Source organism: Mustela lutreola, chromosome 7, assembly GCF_030435805.1.
Source record: "Mustela lutreola isolate mMusLut2 chromosome 7, mMusLut2.pri, whole genome shotgun sequence".
NCBI classification, from domain to species: Eukaryota; Metazoa; Chordata; class Mammalia; order Carnivora; family Mustelidae; genus Mustela; species Mustela lutreola.
The window spans coordinates 49,277,420-49,300,362 of NC_081296.1; the positions used below are offsets into that span (position 1 = coordinate 49,277,420).

Genomic DNA, 22,943 nt, shown 5'->3' on the forward strand with positions numbered 1-22,943 from the left:
TGGTGTTCCAGAGCTCCACAGAACTGTAACAATCAGAAAGACAGTTCTTGGCAAGTTACCACCCGCATGGCAATACACAGACAGCAGACTAAAACACATTCTCAGCCTGTGAAAAAGACCTAGTCACTCAACCTTGAGCATCAGCCTATGGGACAGACTTCAGATTTCCCACACATCTAGAGACCAAAGAGGAGCTTTCAGGGTATGAAAGCAAGGAGACACCACCCTTGCACATCCTTTTGGCCTCATTACAGCTAGACAAGACTTCCCAGAAAGGAGTTCATATACTCATTTATATACCATGCAATACACCAATTTCTTCAGTTGTTGCTCAATGGACACATCCAGATCTTCTAGTCTAGTCTAGAGCCCAGCAGAGATTATGACTGCAGTCCCACAGGACTGTATATGTTTGCATATTTTAAAAGCTGTTGCCTGAGGGTCTGACTTCCAATCAGCCTGAAACTAGGTGCTAAATAAAATTCCTCCACTTGGATCCACTGACAGATCTTGGTATGCTCTAAATAGTGAGAGCATACCAATAATAAGTCAGGTGGTTTCAACAACCACAAAAGTTCAAGAGACAACCACAAGCTATGGTAAGGCTGAAAGAGATGAATCATCACCCAAACAGACCATTCATTCAAGACTGAAAAAAGCAGTTGTTTCACCTAATAAACAGGAACAAACACAGAAAGTCACACAAAATGAGGAAACAAATATTTTCAAACCTCAGAAAGACAAACCTCAGAAAAACACCTCAATGGTATGGAGATAAGCAATCTACATGATAAAGAATTAAAGTTATGATCATAAAGGTACTCACTGAACTCAGAAGATAAACACAGTGAAAACTTCAACAACAAAAGTCAGAGAACTAAAGATACAAAAACCGGGAACTGAAAAATACACCAGGGGGGTTCAGCAGCAGACTAAAGGAGAGCACATCTGTAAACGGTGAACAGGAAGATAAAGAACAGAACTCAGAGTAACATTTAAAAAAATTTTAAAAATGAAGCTACCTTAAGGGACTTTTGGGACAATAATAAATAGAAGAACATTAGCATTATAGAGGCCTCAGAAAAGAAGAGAGAGGAAAGAGGCAGACAAGGTTTTGAAAAAATAATGCCTGAAATCTTCCCTAACTTAGGGAAGGAAATGGACATCCAGGTCCAGGAAGCCAAGAGAGTGCCAAAAAAAGATGAACCCAAGGAGCACTATACTAAGACAGACTATAATTAAAATGTCAAAAATAAAAGATAAAGAGAGAATCTTAAAATCAGCAAGACAAAAACAACTTGTTAAGTTCAAGGGAAACCCCATAAGTCTACTGGCAAATTTCTTAGAAGAAACTTTACAAGCCAAAGGAGTAGCAAGACATACTTAAAGTACTAAAAAAAATTTCAACCAAGAACACTCAACCCACCAAGTTTATCATTCAAGTAGAAGGAAAGAAAAAGTGTTTCTCAGACAAGCAAAAGTAAAAAGAGTTCATAACCACTAAACCAGTCTTACAAGAATGCTAAAAAAAAAAACAAGATGAAAAGAAATGGCACTAATTAATAAAGAGAAAACATACGAAAGCAAAAATCTCACTGGAAAATGTAAATATATAGTAAAGGTAGTGGATTAATCACTTATAAAACTACAAAAAATGTTAAAGAACAAAAGCAGTAAAAATAAAACATGTAAAAAGGGACATCAAAAACAAAGTCTGTAGGGGGTGGGAAGAGTTTTGGATGTGTTCAAATTTAAGTGCTACATGTAAAAGAATGAAATTGGACCACTTTCTTGGATGGATGAAAGCCTGAAATGTGAGACCTGAAAACCATAAAGGTCCTAAAAAGGGGGGGGGGGTGTTAAGCTCCTTAACATTTGTCTTAAAGATTTTTCCTTAGATCTGACCCTAAAGACAAGGGCAACAAAAGGAAAACAAACCAAATGAAACTATATCAACTAAAAAGTTTCTGCATAGATAAAGAAACCATTATTGAAATGAAAAGGTAATTGACTGAATGGGAAAAGATATTTGCACAACATATATCTGATAAGCAGTTAATATCCAAAATATATAAAGAACTCATAAACTCAGTAATAAAAAAACAATCTGGAGCACCTGGGTGACTCAGTGGATTAAAGCCTCTGCCTTCCGCTCGGGTCATGATCCCAGGGTCCTGGGATCGAGTCCTGCATCGGGCTCTCTGCTCAGCAGGAAGTCTGCTTCCCTTCCTCTCTCTGCCTGCCTCTCTGTCTACTAGTGGTCTCTGTCTGTCAAATAAATGAATAAAAATATTTTTTAAAACCCAACAATCTGGTTTAAAAATGAACAAAGGATCTGAATAGACATTCTTCCGAGAGACACAGAAATGACCAACAAATACATGAAAAGATGCCCATCATCATTGCTCATCAGGAAAATGAAATCAAAACCACATTTAGATATTACCTCACACCACTCAGAATGGCTATTACCCAAAAGACGAGAAACAACTAGTACTGGCAAGGATGTGGAGAAAAGGGAACCCACAAGCCCTGTTGACAGGAATGTGAACTGGGACAGCCACTATGGAAAACAGTATGGAAGTTCCTTAAAAAAAAAAAACAAACAAAAAAAAACAGAACGACCATGTGATCCAGCAATTCCACTACTGCTTTTCTATCCAAAGAAAACATTCAGGTCTAATGATATAAGTCAGAGAAAGACAAACACAGCATGGTTTTCTTATATGTAAAAATTTTTTAAAAAACCCAAAAACCAGGCTCATAGATACAGAAAACAGATTAGTGGTTCCCAGAGGCGAAGGGGAACTGGGGTATGAAATGGGTAAAAGGGATTAATAAGTGAAAACTTCCATTATAATTTAATGTCATGAGGATGTGATATATAGTATGGAAAATATATTCAATAATACGATATTAACTTTGTAAGATGACAGATGATAAAAGACTTAACTATGGTAACTATTTTGCAATGTATATAAATGTTGAATCACTATGTTATACACCCAAAACTAACATTGTTTATCAATTGTACATATATACATACATATATATATAAATGTTAGGTAACACTTAACTGAAGATTAAATTCTGCTAAATAATAAACATCTTTTTGGACAATATCTTATTGAAACTTTTTGTATGCCAATCAGAAAATATTTCACATATTATATTGATTTATAATAAGAAAGTCTTCAGAATCTAAAACTTGAATAATGACTTTTTTTCACTCATAAACTTACATTCATTGACTCAAGATGTCCTTTAATTTCTATAACAGGCACTTTGTGATACCAAGATGCAGCTAGATTCCGATTTACAGAAAATTCCAAGTTAATTGGTTGCAAGAGTTGAATATCAGGATGGGAGATGCCTGGCTGGATCACCGTCCTGATTAAAAATATAATTGATATATATGCATAAACATAGAAGGGAAATGCAGCCTATCATTAAAAAGACATAAAATCAAAAGTTGCTGCTCCAAACAGTGACTTGAAACAGTGCTATTTAAATATTTTCTAATCTCAATCAACAGTTCACTTTAAGGACAGATACATAATCAGCCATTCTTCAAACAGTAGGTCACATAGGGATTAAATTTTAAAAAGAAATTCATATTGTTGAATATAGGGGGGAATCATCAAATACAGCTGTACAAGGACTGGATTTGTATTGTACTGAATATATGTATATATTGTATACATGTATACATGCATACAGAGATTTTTTTTTTAAATGACAAGATGAACAACATTTTCTAAAGAGTTTGAAAAAGCTCTTCTCTAGAATTATTTTCTGGACATGCCTTATAATTTTCCTTTTTTATTTCGGATAACAAAATCTCCTTGGATGGGGTAGAAAATGATTTTAAAATGTATTGTATAGAGACTTTCATGTTCATCTGGTAGGAGCTCTACAGATACATCTTTACTTACAGAGATACTTACAAAAATATACAAGCTCAATTAAATCATGAGGAATCACTCAGACAAAAGCATACTGAGAGACATTCCATGAAATAACTAGACTGTACTCTTCAAAATTGTCATCATCACAAAAGACTAAGAAAGACTGAAGAACTATTCCAGAGGAAGTACCTATCATTATAAAAATCCCTCTCGCTATTATGGGATACTGCCATACGTGATCCTGGACCAAGGGGAAAATTACTATAATGGACACTACTGGAACAACTGGTACAATTTGAATATTGACTGCTTATTAGATATTACTGTCAGTGTTAAATTTCCATAATTTGAAAATTGCAACATGGATATATAAGAGGATGTATGTTCTTGTTCTGAGGAGACACATGCTAAAGCATTTAGAGCAAAGGGCTAAGATGTTTATACTCAAAAGGTTCAGCAAAAAATGTTAAACTTTCAGTTATAAAATAAATTGAGTTCTGGGGATGTAAAGTACAGCAAGATGACCAGCTAATAACATTGTATTGTATATTTAAAAGTTTCGAAGAGAGTAGAACTTAAAAGATCATCACAAGAAAAAGAATCATAACTGTGTGCTGATGAATGTTAACTAGTCTTATGGTGGTGATCATTTCACAATATATACAAACACTGAATCATGTTATACACATGAAACTAAGAAAATATATAAATTTCATCTCAACTGGAAAAATTAAAAAGATGTTTTAAATGATAATAATGTGCATAGAGTTAAAGCAAAAGTAAACAACTGATGAACCTAGGTGAAGGACTGTTAAGTCTGTCCATGGTAGTATTTCTGGAATTTTTCTGTAAGCTTGAAATTTTTCAAAATAAAAAGCTGATTAAAAAATAAACCATTGAGGGGCCCTTGGGTGGCCAGACCATTAATATCTGCCTTCTGCTCAGGTCATGATCCTGGGGTCCTGGGATAAAGCCCCACATCATTGGGCATCCTGCTGAGCAAGGAGCCTGCTTCTCCCTCTTGCCAAGCTCTGCTCATGCCTTCTCTTGCTATCACTCGCTCTCTAATAAATAAATAAATAAATATTTTTAAAAAATGAATAAATAAATAAACTATCTGTGCAACAGAACCACTATCAGTATGAATTTCAATGTACACAAAATGTCATGGAAAATGCTAAATAAAATACTTAAATCCATAATTATTGCAATAGAATATACCTAGAGAGCTTGAGCTTTGTTAGCTGCACGTCCATTCTATCAATTACTGGAGGGTTTAAATAGTCTTCCCCAGACACCAGACTAAACTTATTTTGAACTCTGATTAGCCCAAGATCGACCACTACTGCATTAGTGGAAACGGAAGACTGTGGGATGACTATAACTGGTGCTTTCAGATCAATACTGATAGAAACACGAAAACTCCTCTGGGCAAGATCTTTCACACTTCTGGCAGCCTTTTCTGCAGCCTGAGCAGTGGCAGCACTTACAGCCTCTTTGGCTGTCTGGAAATTGTTCAGGAAGTTCTGTAGACACAAAGTATAAAAGGAGAAAATGACAAGCAGGTCATTAAAAATGGAATCTTTTTTATCTATGCGCTATTTTTTGATACATAACTTTCAATTGAGTCTTATTTATCTAGAATTAGGAAGCAATCACTGAACATTCATCTGTATTTATGAGTTACCTGATAAGGACTAAGGATATCTGGCTGAGGAAGGGAAGTGGGGATAAAAGCATTTTCAGTATTTCCTTACTTGAAAATTTGGTTTCACTATGTTAGCAAAAAATAAGTCTAGCTCCAGACAAAAATCATTAAGTGACTCAGATTTCAGCTGTTAAAAAGAGGTTGTGACCTCTACATTAAAACATAAATACCATCTACAATCAAAACAATGCACATCCTAAAACCCAAAGTTGTAGGATCTGCAATCACAACTATCAGACTTACTTGAGTATTTCTAAGTTGAAAAATCAATATATAAATAGAGATTTTACCAGAAGTGACATGAGGAATTTATTAAGATACACAATCTGAATACAGCCGACATTTAGTGATACCACTCCATCCACTTTGGACATGTCAGTATAGGACTCTCCCTCAGTAGCATCTGGATACAAATCCAAGTTAAAATGAAAAACTTCGTTTCCCATTATTGATACAGCCTGAAAAGCAGAGATTTGAATGTACTCTGTCCAAGAGAATAATGACAAAATACAGTTTCATTTAAAAGGGGGTTACATTTTTAATCATTACAGAAGCAAACACTTGTATATGAAAACATATTTCATTAATATCTCTTAAAGTATATTTAAAAATAAAATATCATATTTAATTATCAAAACATATTAGCTATCTACTTATTACACCTACTTTTTTATGGACTGTCTTAGGATCAACATCTGTGACAATAATATTTTCCAGTCTGGCAAATAGTGACTGTTTTCTTAACTGAAGAGAAAGAGAAGAATCAAGACCTAAAAAAAAAAAAAAAAAAAAAAAAAAATTATATTATTATAATTTCTAAAGATATACCATAATAAGATATTAAGATGTTTCTTCTCATTGTATAATTTTATTTGGGGATTATTTTTTTTAAATTTAACTATATTTGAACTCCCAATTGATAAATAAGTTGCAATATTATATATTTTTATTGTTATAAACAGTGAAACCTATAAATTCATTTTTAAGTCAATTACCTAAATTTTCAACCTTCTGAAAAAACTACACCTAGAACAAATTGATTATCTTGGGGTTTTAAGAAATCCTTTATATCTTATATCCAGTCATTTACACAGAAGCTTTAAGTTTCATGAATCAAATTCACTATAGATACACTGCCAGCTTGGAAAGAACAACAACAAAAAAGTGATTTTTTGGTCTTTAAGTTATTCAAGAATTTCATTAAACTTAATCTCACAAAACAACCTGAGGGTTGCTGGGGGGAGGGGGTTTGGGAGAAGGAGGTGGGATTATGGACATTGCGGAGGGTATGTGCTTTGGTGAGTGCTGTGAAGTGTGTAAACCTGGTGATTCACAGACCTGTACCCCTGGGGATAAAAATATATGTTTATAAAAAATTAAAAATTAAAAAAAAAAAAACATACTCTTTACGTTTCTAAGATCACAATGTTTTGAAGGTTGAAAAAGAGATTACTTTTAGCAGCTTTTGCTTAAAAGAGCATAATGGGCTCACAGGTTTTCTCTTCATTATAAGGTTGTTTTGGATTTGTACCAAGATAAAGCATATTCACAGACCTTAATCTGAATTCTGGATTGACATCTATCCCAGCTCATCATCAGCATCCCCACATGGACATTAATATCTCTTTTCACTTCCAAGACAACTCTCAGAAAGATTCAAAATACTAGTATGTGTGTTTCAATTTGATGGTCAGGTTCTGACCAGCATCTACACCCCAAAGGGCAAGGAAAACATGCAATTCAACTATGTCATGAAAAAAAAAATTATCCAGGTTGCCTGGGTGGCTCCGTGCGTTAAGTAAGCCTCTGTCTTCACCTCAGGTCATGATCTCAGGGTCCTGGGATGGAGCTCTGCACTGGGCTCTCTGCTCAGCAGGGAGCCTGCTTGCCCCCTGCCCCTCTTTCTGCCTGCCTCTCTGCCAATTTGTGATCTCTGTCTGTCAAATAAATTAATAAAATCTTTAAAAAATTATCCAGTTTTCACAGCTCAGAGACCTCCTATACATATTCTTTAACATTTTTTTAAAAAGTTATCTTTTAAACAATTTTTAACAGTGTGAAAACTTTTACCTTGAATCTTGATTTCAGCAATATTGTTCCTCTCATCGCAAACAGTGACACAGAAAGCATTCAATTTGGCAAACAGCCTGAAGTGAATAATGTCCCTATCTTTAGAGGATACAGCCACTAAAAATAAAACAAAGCATTCTATCATGTGTGATTCTAGTAATTCAAACTCTATTAAAGATTTCTTCCTCAAATTAAGTGATCCACAGTTCTGTTTTAAGAAATCATAAAATTCTCAAGTTGTTACAGATTCCAAATATCTTTTTTGCTTTACATATTCTGTATAGTTTCATTTTTGTAATGATATATGTTACTTTAATAACTTAACAGCAAGAAAAAGACACAAAATAAATAACATAAAGACACTGAAACTCAGAGAAGCTAAATAATGCACCTTTGGTTAATTAATATAAGTAGAAGAGTCAGGATTTAAACTGAATTCTTTCTGATCCGCAACCTGGGCTCTTGTTCAAGTAGATGCTATCTCTGCACCCCTAAGCTCATGTCTCTGGGTCTTATTTGTAAATAGTTCCTTATTTGTAAAATGGAAGGGAAAACTAACCCTCTGTGGAGCCTCTTCAGGAGCCACTGATAGGAAGAAGAGCTCAATGTAAATATAGGGTTTCTTCCCTATTATCCACCTAAAGTATCCCCACCAGCACCAAAGAATAAAAACGGGTATTTTTTTTTTTTTTTTGATAAACAGTACTAGTCCTTTGCCTTACATAGCAGTTATCCACATATGATTTTGTTTGAAGAAAAGGACAGAAGTGGGGAAAATGGCACACAAAAGACTGAACTAAATGACCTCTAAGATTCCTCGTTTCCCTCTAGAATTCTAATATGCTTGTTAACAAGCAACAAAGTGTCTTTCATACCTTTCTGTAGAGCTGAATTTTTTTGTTGCTTCTCGTCTGAAATTTGTACTTCTTTGGAATCACTTCTTTGGTCATTGGATGGGATTATGGTTGTCAAGTAATTAATAGAAGACAGAAGAGCTTGTGTTTGCAGCAACAGATTTAAAGATGAAAAAGCCACCTACAAATGTTTTAAAAAGAAAATTTTTTTCCAGGCCAATTATACCTATAATATCCATCATGCACCTGACAGGCTTCTAGCTAGGCTTTTATTACCGCTTCCACAGCTTGGAAGGAAGAGAGATGAGATCAAGATTTATAGCCCAGACTCCTTAAACTGAAATATATGCACAGTAAATCACACTTACACACACTGAGTTCCTATGAATATCAAAGTAACCTAATTACTCCATTTCCCAAGCATAATTAACATGGAGCTTATGATCTACTTGTCATGGTCATCTGATGCCGATTATGTTTTTGGATCTTCACAGACTCTTTATTATGATTACATAAAACATGTAAATTAGATCATGAAACTCCAAAATCACCATGCATTAATACTAGGTCAAGAAATGACTTCAAATGTGATATTCATGATATTTAAATATAAAAGTACAATTATAAGGGAGTTCTCAATTACTAAATTGTCTTCTAAAACCACAATAATGGTCTTATCATTTAAATAGATAGAAAATATATCTCATAGAAAATTGTTACTTTTTTTTAGAAAAATTAGTTACATTTTTAAAAACAATGACTCCAGAAAGCTAAGACACCAATAAAAAATGCTTTCAGAAATATGTGGTTTTCTAATAACAAATGAAAGAAATTTTAAAGATCTTTGCCTACATAAAAGAATTTCATTTTATGGCCACAAAGCACTAAATGTATATAAAAAACTATAAAAGGGAAGGTTCACAATATTCAATAGATTCTCCCATCTCTCAAAAGTACAACCAAAAATTCCTATCTAGTTATTTTTTTAATGTAACCCACAACTAGAATTTTGCCTTCTCTTCCTCCATATGACTATGTTAATGTGGCTCTAAAAGTACTCAACATATCTCCTTGTATTTTGCGTACTTTCTTAGCCCTGTATTAAACAGCAGTATAGAATATGATTTGTTTAAAATCCTGTTGTTTGGGACGCCTGGGTGGCTCAGTTGGTTGGACGACTGCCTTCGGCTCAGGTCATGATCCTGGAGTCCCGGGATCGAGTCCCGCATTGGACTCCCAGCTCCATGGGGAGTCTGCTTCTCTCTCTGACCTTCTCCTCGTTCATGCTCTCTCTCACTGTCTCTCTCTCAAGTAAATAAATATAATCTTTAAAAAAAAAATAAATAAAAAAAAAAAATAAAATAAAATCCTGTTGTTTCTTTGTAGATCAAAGTTTTGTCATCTCGAGTATTCCCTTTATAAGAAATAATTAGGATGTGCCACAGTAAGTTAAAACATCAGCTCTATGATACTCAATGATAAATATAGAGGATGGTAGGTATCTATGAGATTAATTCATAACTTTTATTGGGTGTTGATAATTTCATCAAATTACATAGTCATTATTCCCCACAGGATACTAGAGCCTGCCACAGTAAGTTATTTTCAGATAAGATATATTCTTTTAACAAAATTTCTTACCTTAAGTGTTTGTTCAGTTTTTTCAAAGGTGGTTTGAAAATTAGGTCCACTCTTATCAGCCTAAAAAAAGAACAAAAGTTCTAAAGAAGTATTTATGACCAAAGTAAATAAATCACTTATATATGATCTTTATTTTTTATATTATTCAGAACTATAATTTATGTATATAATTAATTATATTGTCATTATTTTAAGTTAATAGCCAAATTATTTATTGTTACAGTACTGCAAATTTATTCTCCTCTTCAAATACGGAAGACCACAGTAATATTTACTTCTGGGAAACTACAGCTAGAGACTAGAATTAAAAATTCTGTTGATGGACATCTAGGTTCTGAAGGCTAGTAGGCTTAAAGGTCATCTAGCCCATCCATCACCTAACCTTGAATCCCTTTGTAACTTTGGGAAATCTATTTTAGGTTCTCTCCAGTGAAAGAAACCTCATTTTCTTTCAAATTTAATCTTAAGAGAAATTTGATCTAATTAAATCTTCAATCTAAGTCAAAAATCTATCTCCCATCATAATTATCCATTGTTTCAAGTTCTCTCTCTTGAGAACATCCACAGTAAATTCAGTTCTACCTCTCGTGAGAAGGCTTCTGGCTAGGCCAATTTCTCGGCTGCTTTTTTTGGTTTTTTTTTTGTTTTTTAAGATTTTATATATTTATTTGAGAGAGAGAGAGTGAGTATGAGTGGGAGAGTGCAGGGTGGGGAAGGCAGAGGGTAAGGGAGAAGCAGACTCCCTGTTGCGCAGGGAGTTCAATGTGGGGCTCAATTCTGGGACCCTGAGATCATGACGCCAGCCAAAGGCAGATGCTTAACAAACTGAGCCACCCAGGCGCCCATCTCCGCCTTTTCAATGAAATAAACTTTTTATGCTCTTCTTTGTGAGAGAATCAATCACATTATATTTTAATTTTTATCTACTTGCCTATCCTCCTACAAGTCCATAATTTCCTTGAAAACAAGGAATGTTTTTCATCTCTATATCCCAAGTGCCTAACAGAACCTGACAAAGACATTCAAGAAATAGTTGTTGAAAAAAAAACAAAAAAACAACAAAGAAATAGTTGTTGAATGATTAAACAAATCAAACTAATCTCGAATGAAGCTAAATACCATTACTTCCTTTGGCATTTCTGATATGATACCTTTTCAGTCCCTTCACAATCCTGGCAGTTCTCTTCAGAACCCAATCAAATTTGACTTTATCCCTTTTGATGAAGGCCACTCAGTCAAATATCACCTACATATACAATGACTATAAGCAGGTGAATATGCCCCAAGAGACAGGAGTGCATCCTATGTCATCCCAAGCTTCCATCTTTGGGGATCGGGAGCTTGGTGACTTCTTAATGGTCCTACTTTGTGCTTAAGTGAAAGAGAAAGTAACACAAAAATGGAAAAAGAAACAGTGGATATCCCTGTGATTAAAACCTATGACAAACACCTAGAGCATTTACTAATCTGCTGTCATCTTTTTCCTTCCAGAAGACAGTTTAGAGTATATAATAAATATGTAAACATTTTATGTTCCTTACCTTAACATATTCTACCTTTAAGAGATCTAATCCAGGTTTATCAGATGAGCTAATCAGGTGAAGGGGTTTCTTTCTGGATCCTAGATTTAAAAAAAAGAAAAAAGTGTTTCAAATAAACTGCTCTTTTTTTAAGATTGGAATTTTCTGTATGTCTTTATCTTTTTAAAAAATGTTGTTAGTTAAGCTATAAAAGACTATCTGCACATATTTTCATGCACTGGTGAATAAATAAAGCAATCTAAATACTGATCTTACCTTTAGCATCCAGCTTACTTAAAAACATGCATATTTATTTTCATCTGATTTTATATCTGTGTTCAAAACTTAATCAATACCTCCCTAGATAATTTTTAAGGACCTATGTGCATTTGTATGGCAGTAGAAAGACTATAAGTTTAAAAATTAATAAAAATTAATTCTAGTTCTTCTCTACCCTTACTAGGAGATACTCAACTTCAGCTTTCTCAACTATATAACAAGACAGAACTACAAAAATATGTAATACCTTATTGAGTTATAAAATTCTAGGAATATTTCATTCATATTGAAGAAATTTAAAAAATTTTCCTTTGTTTAAGCTAAGAGAGAAGGCTTATTAAAAAAGAAAGTATTTTCTAAGGGATGGAAATTGCTAAATTTCTTTTAATTTAAAAACTACAGGTATACTACTAGATGTCCTCTATATTCTTCACATAGACATACCAAGGAACTGCCTCAAAAAGCTTTGAAGAAGTAATTTATGTACCATTTTACCCATCTGTTATTATTTGCAGTTCTGTAATTCTGCTCCTGAGAAATCTCAGAATTTTTACTTCACCTTCAAGGACATAACCTTCCCTAAAGGAAAAAACAATCTAGCAAATTTTTACATTTTCCTCTCAAGAAGTAATGTAAACTTCACCCAAACATAGTACTTAACAGAAACTGACTAGCATATAAATGATTTTTCTTCTAAACTGAGATGTTTTAGTTTCAACTATTAAAAAATAACAGAAATAAGACTTTATATTTGACTAAAATGTTAGGAAAATATTAAGTAATTACTGTAGATTCACCCATTCCATCATTCCTCAAATACCTAATTAGCACACAAGATGTACACTGAAATAAATAAACCATAAGAGCTTCCAAAATAATGAATTTTATCTTTCATTCTAGCTTTTATAACCTGGTACTGCTTCTGATATATAAACACTATTCAACAGAATGAACAAAGACTTTAATATCATAAGATCAGAGATAAATTCTAGGCTTTGTCATTCATAAGATGCATGGTCTGGAATAAACCACTTAATCCCTCCTTATTTGACCTATCTTTGTAAAATGAGAATAGTATTCCATATATAAAGGAGATTTATATGGACTCCCTAAGACAGTAGATCATAGTACTTAAGAATACAAACCCAGGGGCACCTGGGTGGCTCAGTGGGGTAAGCCTGTGCCTTTGGCTCAGGTCCTGATCTCAGGATCCAGGGATCAAGCCCCGCATTGGGCTCTCTGCTCAGCAGGAAGCCTGCTTCACCCTCTCTCTCTGCCTGCCTCTCTGCCTACTTGTGATCTCTCTCTGTCAAATAAATTTTTAAAAATTAAAAAAAAAAAAAAAAAAACCAGACTTCCAAGATTTTAATCATGGTTTGGCAACTAACCAGCAGTATGACCATGGTTATATTATATAAAACTTATGCCTTAGCTTCTTCATATGTAAATTGGAGATAATAACATTGTCATAAGGGTTAAATGAGCTATTATTTATTAAATTCTTATAACAGTGCTATTACTTATTATAAAGATTATTAGATACACAAGTGTTTCAGATAGTCAAAGTGATATTGTATTTATTAACCATTACTTCTATTTTTATGACTATTACCTTGAATTTCATGGTAATCCAAGCTGATTTTCTTTAAATAAGATACCACATTTATATCAAATGTTCTCATTGTAGCCTCTGTTCCTAAATGAGTAACATTAAATACTAGAATTGTATCTTCTTCTTTCTGTTGTTTGGTAAATTCCAAAACCACCTAAAAGATCAGAACAGACAATAAAAGCTTGATGAATTTTAGAATCATGCTTAAAAACAAAATTTTTCTTCATATAGATCATCATGAACATAATAGAAGCTTTGTTCATACTTTCTTACTACCATAAAGTTATTTACTATGACTGGAAATTATCACCTTAAATTCTGTTGTTCAGAATATTACTACAGCTACTAAAAATCATGATATAATTTCACATCAATTATTGATTTACTTTTCTTAATTTAGTAGAAATGGGTATGTATGGAATCTTAGTATGTTTTTCTTAAACCTATCATGTTTAGATATTTAAACCTATCATGTTTAAACCTATCATCATGTTTAAATCATGTGTGTTGATTAAAAAAAAAAGCATTCCCATTAAAGTAAAAGGTAAGACAGGGTATTCACTATTATAGTACTATTTAAATTTATTCTGGATATAACATCCAGTATATTTAGCCAATCAAAACCAAAACGTTTATGTGGTAATTTTTAAAACATGGAAGTTCTTTGATACTCCATCAAGATATAGAGATCTTTGTCTACTATCTTTGAATTTAAACAGGCTTGTGACTATTTCAATCAACACACTACAGAGGAATTTAAAAAGGCCCATAAAACTTCTGCCTGAGAATGCATACTGAAGTGAAACTAGCTGCCATGTAAAAACGTCAACTACCCAGACACTGCCATGTTCAGGAGGCCATGAGCAAGCACTTCAAATAGTCCCAGCTGAGCTCCCAGCCAACAGCGAGTATCAAGGGCCAGTCTCATGAGTGAGACACTTCTGAGACCGTCTGAGGCTTCAGGTCACTGTAGCTCCAGCAAATCTGACTGCAACCACATAAAAAACTATACACAAAAACTACTAAGCTGGGAGGTGCCTGGGTGGCTCAGTCAGTTAAATATCTGCCTTTGGCTCAGGTCATGATCTCAGGGTCCTGGGATCAAGCCGCGCTCTTAAAAAAAATTGCTAAACTGGACCCTTCCACAATTCCTAATCCATAATACTCTGAGTGCAAAATAAAACAGCTGTTTTAAGCTATCATGTTTTTGGATAGCCTGTTAGGTAGCAATAATAACCAGAACAATGTAAACACTGAAAAAAAGCAAAAATAACACTACTGGCAGTGATATGTACTTAAGAAAAACTAGGAGTGTCAACTGAAAAATAGAAACAATAATATAGTATAATAAGATATTCAGTACAGAGTTGTTATACAAAAATAAATTTTAGAGAAATCAATGATTTAAGTGAAAGCAATGAAATAATAAAATAATATATTAAATTATGGGTAAATATTTTTATAATCAAGGAGAATTTTCTAAACATGCACTAAGATATAAAGAAAAATTTTAATATATTTTACTACAGCAACATTTAAAACTTCAAAATGGCAAAAGAAGTCAAAGAAACAGAACCATTTTTTCTTAGATGATTCTAATTATCATTGTTTATCATTTTATTCATTCAATATTCCATAAAATATTTATTGGACATCATCTACCATGTACAAGGCCATGCCAGCCACTAGGAACATCAAAGTGATCAGGACAGACAAGGTCCTTGTCCTGATGGAGCTTATATTGTAAGAAGAGTGGAAAAGAGTGAAGGTTCCTTATATTGGGTGGTCAGGCCTTTCCAATAAGATGGCACTTGAGCAAGTATCTAATAGAAGTAAAGAATCAAATCATAGAGAAAAAGGGTGTTCCAGGCAAAACAACAACAACAATCACAAAATCCAAAAAAATACTCCAGCAAGCACAAAGAATATGCTTTGGTATATATAAGGAAAAACAAAAGGGAAGTGTAAGCTCCATAAGGCAAGAACTTTGTGCTTGCTGCTGTAACTGTGGTATGTAAAACAATGCACTCCATGATGACATTTGATGAATATTTATTGGAAGGATGAAAGAAATGCGACTGGAGCAGAGTGAGCAAGGCAGAAGAGAAGTGAAGATGAATCTAAAGAAGTCACACGGGCTTAGCCACATGCCATGTAAGGCCTAGCAGGCCATGGGAAGGACTTAACCCTTTACTCTAATTAAGATGGAGGCCAGTGGATGGTTGTGAAATGACATGATCTTTTTAAAAGGATTATTACTCTGAGGGCTCCTGGGTGCTTCAGTCAGTTAAGTGTCCAGCTCTTGATTTTGCCTCAAGGTCATGATCTCAGGGTCGTGAGATCAAGCCCTGCATCAGACTCGGTTCTCTCTCCCTCTCCCTCTGCCCATCCTTCTCCCAACTCCTCACATGTTCTCTCTCTAAAAAAAAAGGATCATTCTGGCTACTGTGGTGAGAACAGAGTACTTCATGGAAGCAGAGAAACAATTATGAGGCTATTGCACTAGTCTAGGCAAGACGGTGACTTGGACAGTGCAGTTAAAAAGAAGAGCAATCATTTGAATGTATTCTGAAGTTAGCATCAAGGAATTTTCTGATATGTTAGATGGGCATTTGAAAGAAAGAAGTCAAAGAAGGCTAAAGATAAATAATATATATTTCCTTTAAACAAATACCAATAATACTTAGAGGAATTTATATACACAATTAAAATCTGTTATTTCCGACATTACATTTTAGGACATGATCTCACACTGGAATATAAACCAGTCAATAAGAAACATCTTTTTATACCTTTGTGCTTTATTATCAAAGCAGTGCATATTTATTATTAAAAATTTAGAGTACATGGAAAGGCAAACAGACATAAATAAGAAACTATAATTCCAATGCACAGAAATAAATGCTGTCCATCATGCATTCTCAAAAAAAAAAAGCTGTATGTGTAATTTCTAAATAGAATCACGATGTCCTTGGTATTATAATCTCCTTTTTTTCTCCAAAATAATGATATTTTGTAACCATCTTTCCATATCAATATTTCTTTTTATTACAAGATTTTCAATGGATATAAAGACATGCTAAAAATGTAGGTTGTTTACACTTTTCTGAATTATAAACATAACAATAAGCATATTATTTAGTTTAAAAGTAAAAAAAAACATTAATTTAAACATGCCATAGAAATTTTCTATAGAAAAGAAAATCTCATTTAGGTATCTTGAGCTTTTCCAGAATACATTAGATATGAGATCACTCTCATATTGGTTTTTACAAAGTAACATTTCATTTTCTTGGAACTGTGGGTAGTAGGGAACTGTTAGGAAGTAGGGAAGACAGAGTATCATATTTTGATATGTTTAGTGTTTGGATCTATCATGAGACAGTTTACAAGGATAGTCATGACAAACATATATTTATTTATGAGCAAAACAAAAATATATACCTCTTTAATTTCAAACTTTAGTAAAAGATTAATAAGCTCCTCATTTGGGGTCTCTGCAACTTTTTTAAGTTCTGAACTTCTCACACTTTTACCGGTCTGTGTATCTCCATCTTCAGCATCAAAATATTCATCATCAGACTCTAAAAAACACATTCGACTTGAAAGACTGTCCACTGAAAACTGTATAAAACACTCAAATCTCTCAAAAGTAAAATTCATTTATTAGATAAAATCTTCATATTCAGAATCAGAATACAGTTACAATGCTTTTCGAAGTCCCACCAAGTGACCCAACCTGGTATGTGATAATCATATATTAAAGGCTGAACCACCCTATCATTTTTTTCTTCAATAGTTCTGTTTTTCACTTCAGTTCCCTCATTCCACACTCAATATAAATAACTGTTGGGCATGACTCCATTTCTGGATTCTCTATTCTGTCCCATTGATCTATGTGTCTGTTTTTGTGCCAGTACCATACTGTCTTGATGAATCACTAAATTCTACCCCAAAATTGATAATACACTATATGTTAACTAACTTGAACTTAAAGAAAATTTTAAAGTGACTCAAAATGACTCTGTTAGTAGAACAACTAGAACTAAGCCAGTGAATTGTTTTAACACTTCCAAAATTCCTTTATTTTCTGAAAATTTTATCTCTATATACAAATTTCTATAGGCTTAGTTTAATAAAAAAATTTACTTTCCTTACCTGATTCTAGTCCATCTAGCAACAGTGAAGTACCACGTAGGTCTTTTGTTCTATCTGAAATAATAGGAATTGAGGATACCTAGCAAAGAATACAAAATGTTTTCTTAACATACTGATTTAGCAGGATCCAAATGTACATAAATAAGAAAAATATTGAAAAAGTAGTGGAGGACAGAGAGAGATGGAAAGACATACACACACAATACACAAATCTTCCAACAAAGCACATTATACAATCAACTAACTAATGGCTGGCTAGTGTTTACTATTTATTAAGACTACCACCTGTATTTATAAGGGCAGACTATGTACTATTCGTAGATAAATCTACTTATCATAGTGTGTCATTCAGTTGCTGTCTCTGACAATACTAACTGTGCATCTGTATTATAGGTTCCCAGAAAATGGTATCAACATTGGTGGGATCTCTCAAATTTCATTTCAAAGTAAATGGAAATTCAACACTTATTTTATGCTGTAAAGATCAATTCCCAATTAAAGTTATCTACAAGTTTTAAGTCTAATGTGTAAGAAAATTACACACAAATTATTCTATTTTGTAACATTTTAAGGAAGATTTTTATATCTAATTTTACTTAAACACATTTCTTCCATTTGTGAAAACATCTTTTCCTTTCACTTACGTATTTTTGTTCCCTTTGTTCTCTAACGCTGACTTCCTACCACCACTCTAAACAGTACTGAAAACAGGCTTCAAACTTCATCTATTCAATGTCATATGTGCTTTTGTGTAGAATCAACATTAAACTTCACAAGTATACCAAATACATGAAACTGGCCCTAAAAAATATTTAAAAACAAATTAACTCAGAAAAAGTGAAAAACATCACCATATGCAAATGTAAAGATGTAGCACCTTTATTATATCCATTTACCTGTCTCTCGGGAGACTCTGCAAAGGATTTCTGTGGCAAGGGTATACTGTTAACCAAACAGAGCACATCTTTCATCTTCTGGTCAGAAATTCTCACATGCACCAACGGAAGTCCTCCGGATACTTTCAATCTAAAAATACAATTTAACTGTAAGGTTTTAAGGTCCAGCTTCTCTCTATTATGGAGGGGCAAACAGATTAGAGACTACACTGTGGACTCAAAGGACTCTGGACATGCTTTAATCTAACTAATGCCTCATTCAATAAACATTGTCAGAAAATGAGGTTCTATGTAAGCCAAGTTTCCAGATAATTCTTTTTAATGTATCCCTCTTTAGCAGCCAAATCTTTTAAAGTTAACTAATTTTTATGAATATTTTCAAACACAATGTCTAATTTTTAAAACCACTATACATTCTTTATTTCCTGGCAAAGATTTTACATTATACATATCTAAGAGTATCTACTCCATCACTCTCTATCCCCTAGCCTTGTCTTATTTCCTTTTCTAGTACTTACCAGTACCTGACATGTCATATATGTATAGCTTATTTTATGTCTCCTGAATAAAATATAAGCACCCTGAGGACCTCTGTTTTATTCACTGCTGAGTTATGGCTGTGCTTTCATTAGTTACTTCTAGGCACTTGCTTCTACTCTGCTTCCCTACTCAGCATAACTGCCTAGGTTTATCTTTCATAATAGCTTTGTGGCACCCGTTTGCTGCTCATGAAGTTCCTTCCAGTTATTGCTTATCTTTGACTTGCCAACTATGCTGTGAAGAGCTCAAGTTGACAGATGCCTAACCATTATATGAAGAATGATATTGTGTATAATGCACAAACCAAAAGAGGCCAGTTGGCTTTTCCTGTCTCAAAATACTGAACTTCCTACAAAAGTACTCTGTAAGTTGAAAGCACCATAAATATGTAAAGATGCTTCTTTGTTATTTGTGAAACATTACATAAAACTAAAAGCATCTCTGAGAGAGGGACTGGATGAACTCTCCCACCTAAAATAACTACAAAGTTGGACAAAATACACAAAAAAAATGGTTTAAAAGACACTGGACATTAGTCAACAAAAGACAGATGATAAATGGAAAACAAATGAGGGAAGACCTAGAAAGACCCCAGCTTACTGACTAAATTATTTCAAAATGTAAAGTAAAGGAGTCTTTCAAGAGAGATTTACAACATTAAATGCCTATAGTAGAAAAGAAGAAAGGTCTTAAATCAGTGTTTTCAACTTCCACCTTAAAGAACTAGGAAGCAAATGAAACCCAAAGGAAGCCAAAGTGGAAAAAGCAATAATAAACATGAGTGGAAATCAATGAAATAAAAAACAGAAGGGCAATAGAGAAAATAATTGAAGCCAAAAGCTGATTTTTTTCAGAAGATGGTCAACAAACCTGATAAACTGATCAGGAAAAAAAAGAGAAAAGAAATAAACTACTAACATCAGCAGGGTGAGAAATATAGCATCACTACAAATTCTCTATGTATTCAAAAGGCAATACAATAATACATGAACAATCCTATGACAAGAAGCAAAGATGGACAAATTCCTTCCTTAAAAGACAAACTACCAAAGATCACTCCAAAAAATCTAAATAGCCCCCTAACTAAGGAATACACTAAATTTGCAGTTAAAAACTCTCCCCCAGAGGGAGTGGAGAAGTGAGTTAGGGGGAATTGGAGGGGGAGACATTCCAGGAGAGACTGTGGACTCTGAAAAACAAACTGAGGGTTTTGGAAGGGAGGGGGGTAGGGAGTTGTGTCAGCCTGGTGGTGGGTATTATGGAGGGCACGTATTGCATGGAGCACTGGGTGTGGTGCATAAACAATGAATGCTGGAACACTGGAAAGAAAATAAAATGGGGGGAAAAAAACCTCTCCCCCAAAAAACAAACTCAAGGCCAGACAGCTTCACTAATGAATTCCACCAAACATATAAAGAAGAAATAATTCTACACAACTTCCTCCAAAAAACTCACTCGATGAGGCCAACATTACCCTGATACTCTGAAACAAAGACAATGAAAGCACAAGTACTCTCATAAATAGAGATGTTGACCCTTGTACAACTTGGGTTTGAACTCTATGGGTCTACTTATATGTGGATTTTTTTCAATAAATATGATACAGTACTGTAATTGTATTTTCTCTCCTTGATTTTAGTAATATTTTCTTTTCTTTAGATTTATTATAAAAAGAATCTACAACATATACACAGAATATGTGTTAATCAACTGTTCATATTATCAGTATGGCTTCCAGTTAAAGGTAGGCTTTTAGTAGTTGAGTTTGTTTTTTTTTTTTTTAAAGGTATTTCTTTTCTTTTTTTTTTTTTTTTAAGATTTTATTTATTTATTTGACAGAGAGAGATCACAAGTAGGCAGAGAGGCAGGCAGAGAGAGAGAGAGGAAGGGAAGCAGGCTCCCTGCTGAACAGAGAGCCTGATGCAGGACTCAATCCCAGGACCCTGAGATCATGACCTGAGCCAAAGGCAGCGGCTTAACCCACTGAGCCACCCAGGCGCCCTAGTAGTTGAGTTTTAAGGAAATCAAAAGTTACACATGGATTTTCAAGTGAGCGAGTGTGGGACTGGGATGGGGGTAATTTTAAAGAGGAAAACTGTTCAAGGGCCAACTATGTAAAAGGACACAAGGACTTCCTGGGATGATGGATGTGTTCATTATCTTGACTGCAGTGATGGTTTCATATATATATATATATATATATATATATATATATATATATACACACACATATGTATGTATGTATGTATGTAAAAACTTATCAAATTGTGTTAGTTAAAAAGATGACTTAACTGAATGTCAATAATATTTCAATAAGGCTGTTTTTAAGAAGGCAGCATAAATATTTCATAATTATCTCCTTAAATTCAAAATTTAGTTTCTACTTTTTATTCCCTTGAATTATTTTCAAGATTTTATATGGTTTCATTATCAAAAGAGCCTCTAATTTTTTCTAGTTTCAAATTTTTATTTAAATTCCAGTTAGTTAACATACAGTGTAATGTTAGTTTCAGGAATAGAGTTTAGTGATTCATCGCTTACATACAACACCCAGTGCTCATCACAAGTGCCCTCCTTAACATCCACCATCGGTTTAATACATCTCCCCCATCTACCTCCACTCCACTATCCCTCAATTCTCTATAGTTAAGAGTCTGTTTTCTGGTTTGCCTTTCTTTTTCTTTCCCTTATGTTCATCTGTTGTTTCTTATATTCATATAGTATTTGAAGTCATATAGTATTTGTCTTTCTCTGATTTATTTTGCTTAGCGTAATACTCTCTAGCTCCATCCACATCGCTAATTTTTGTAGATTTTATGTTATTGATATTGAATCATGGATTTGATCCATTCAAAAACATGGATAACTAACTTTTTGCATAATGTAAAAGTCAAGATACTTTTGAATAAGAGAGGTGATACATCATAATTCAAATAAACATTTTCTTAAAAATGTGTTTCTGCTATACGATAATCATTTTTTTCTGTCCTTCACAAATCTAGTTTTTTAAAATCCGGTAAATGATACAGAAATATGTCACCTTGCTAATTTTATAATATAAAAGAAACTCATACATTACCTGGCCATTCTAATGTCTTTTTCTACCATTGCCTTGGCCAACTCAACATGAATATCCATGGGTTGCAATATATGCATAGTTGATGGATGTTGAAATCGACACTCTTTCCAGTTTTCCTCTTTAAAAAAAAATTAAAATTAAGCTAATTTTTTAGATGTTCTGAAAAATTACTCTAACTTAATAGAATACAGCAAACATATTAGATAAATACCAATTTCTACTTCTTTCAGCATATAAGTTAAATGACCTATATTTTGAAAAGTGAGATTGATGTTAATAATATAACTGCCTATTTTAAAATGTTTTGTAGTCAGCAGTAACAGTTCACACTTGATCTTAGCCAAAAGACGGAGAAGCAATAGCGTAACAGTTCTTAATAAGTGGGCATTTTCCCCACTTAATTACTAAATAATTCTTATTGAATTGACCATTACAGCTGTATGAATACTAAAATAATTTGCTATAATAAATTATACAATCCACATCAAAGAAAAAAATTAAAATTCACTCATTCTCTAAAAATGAGGGTTATTAATAACATATTTACTCTAACTCCATTTGACATTCTTTATCTTAATCCTAGGTCTATCATGTCTAGGCTATCAATCTGGCTTATGTATCTAAAGGCTATGAAGTGATTCACAATATTAATATAGTATAATCTACTATGGGGAATAA

The 22,943-nt window shown here is 33.5% G+C and overlaps 1 protein-coding gene across 4 annotated transcripts in view; it reads right to left on the minus strand.

Moving 5' to 3' along the window:
- The window catches only part of VPS13C (vacuolar protein sorting 13 homolog C), a 179,826-nt gene that overhangs the window by 86,854 nt on the left and 70,029 nt on the right, over positions 1-22,943 (minus strand). For all 4 annotated transcript variants that reach the window (XR_009355410.1, XM_059180680.1, XM_059180679.1 and 1 more), the window contains 13 exons: positions 22,266-22,383; positions 18,647-18,776; positions 17,751-17,829; positions 17,037-17,176; positions 13,593-13,746; positions 11,723-11,802; positions 10,182-10,241; positions 8,562-8,721; positions 7,687-7,803; positions 6,283-6,386; positions 5,907-6,074; positions 5,130-5,434; positions 3,243-3,390 (listed from right to left, as the gene is read on the minus strand). Coding sequence is in view for 3 of the 4 variants with exons in the window: in XM_059180680.1 (XP_059036663.1) it covers positions 3,243-3,390; positions 5,130-5,434; positions 5,907-6,074; positions 6,283-6,386; positions 7,687-7,803; positions 8,562-8,721; positions 10,182-10,241; positions 11,723-11,802; positions 13,593-13,746; positions 17,037-17,176; positions 17,751-17,829; positions 18,647-18,776; positions 22,266-22,383 (1,763 nt within the window). In the remaining variant the exon portion in view is untranslated. The remainder of the gene's footprint in view (positions 1-3,242; positions 3,391-5,129; positions 5,435-5,906; positions 6,075-6,282; positions 6,387-7,686; positions 7,804-8,561; positions 8,722-10,181; positions 10,242-11,722; positions 11,803-13,592; positions 13,747-17,036; positions 17,177-17,750; positions 17,830-18,646; positions 18,777-22,265; positions 22,384-22,943) is intronic.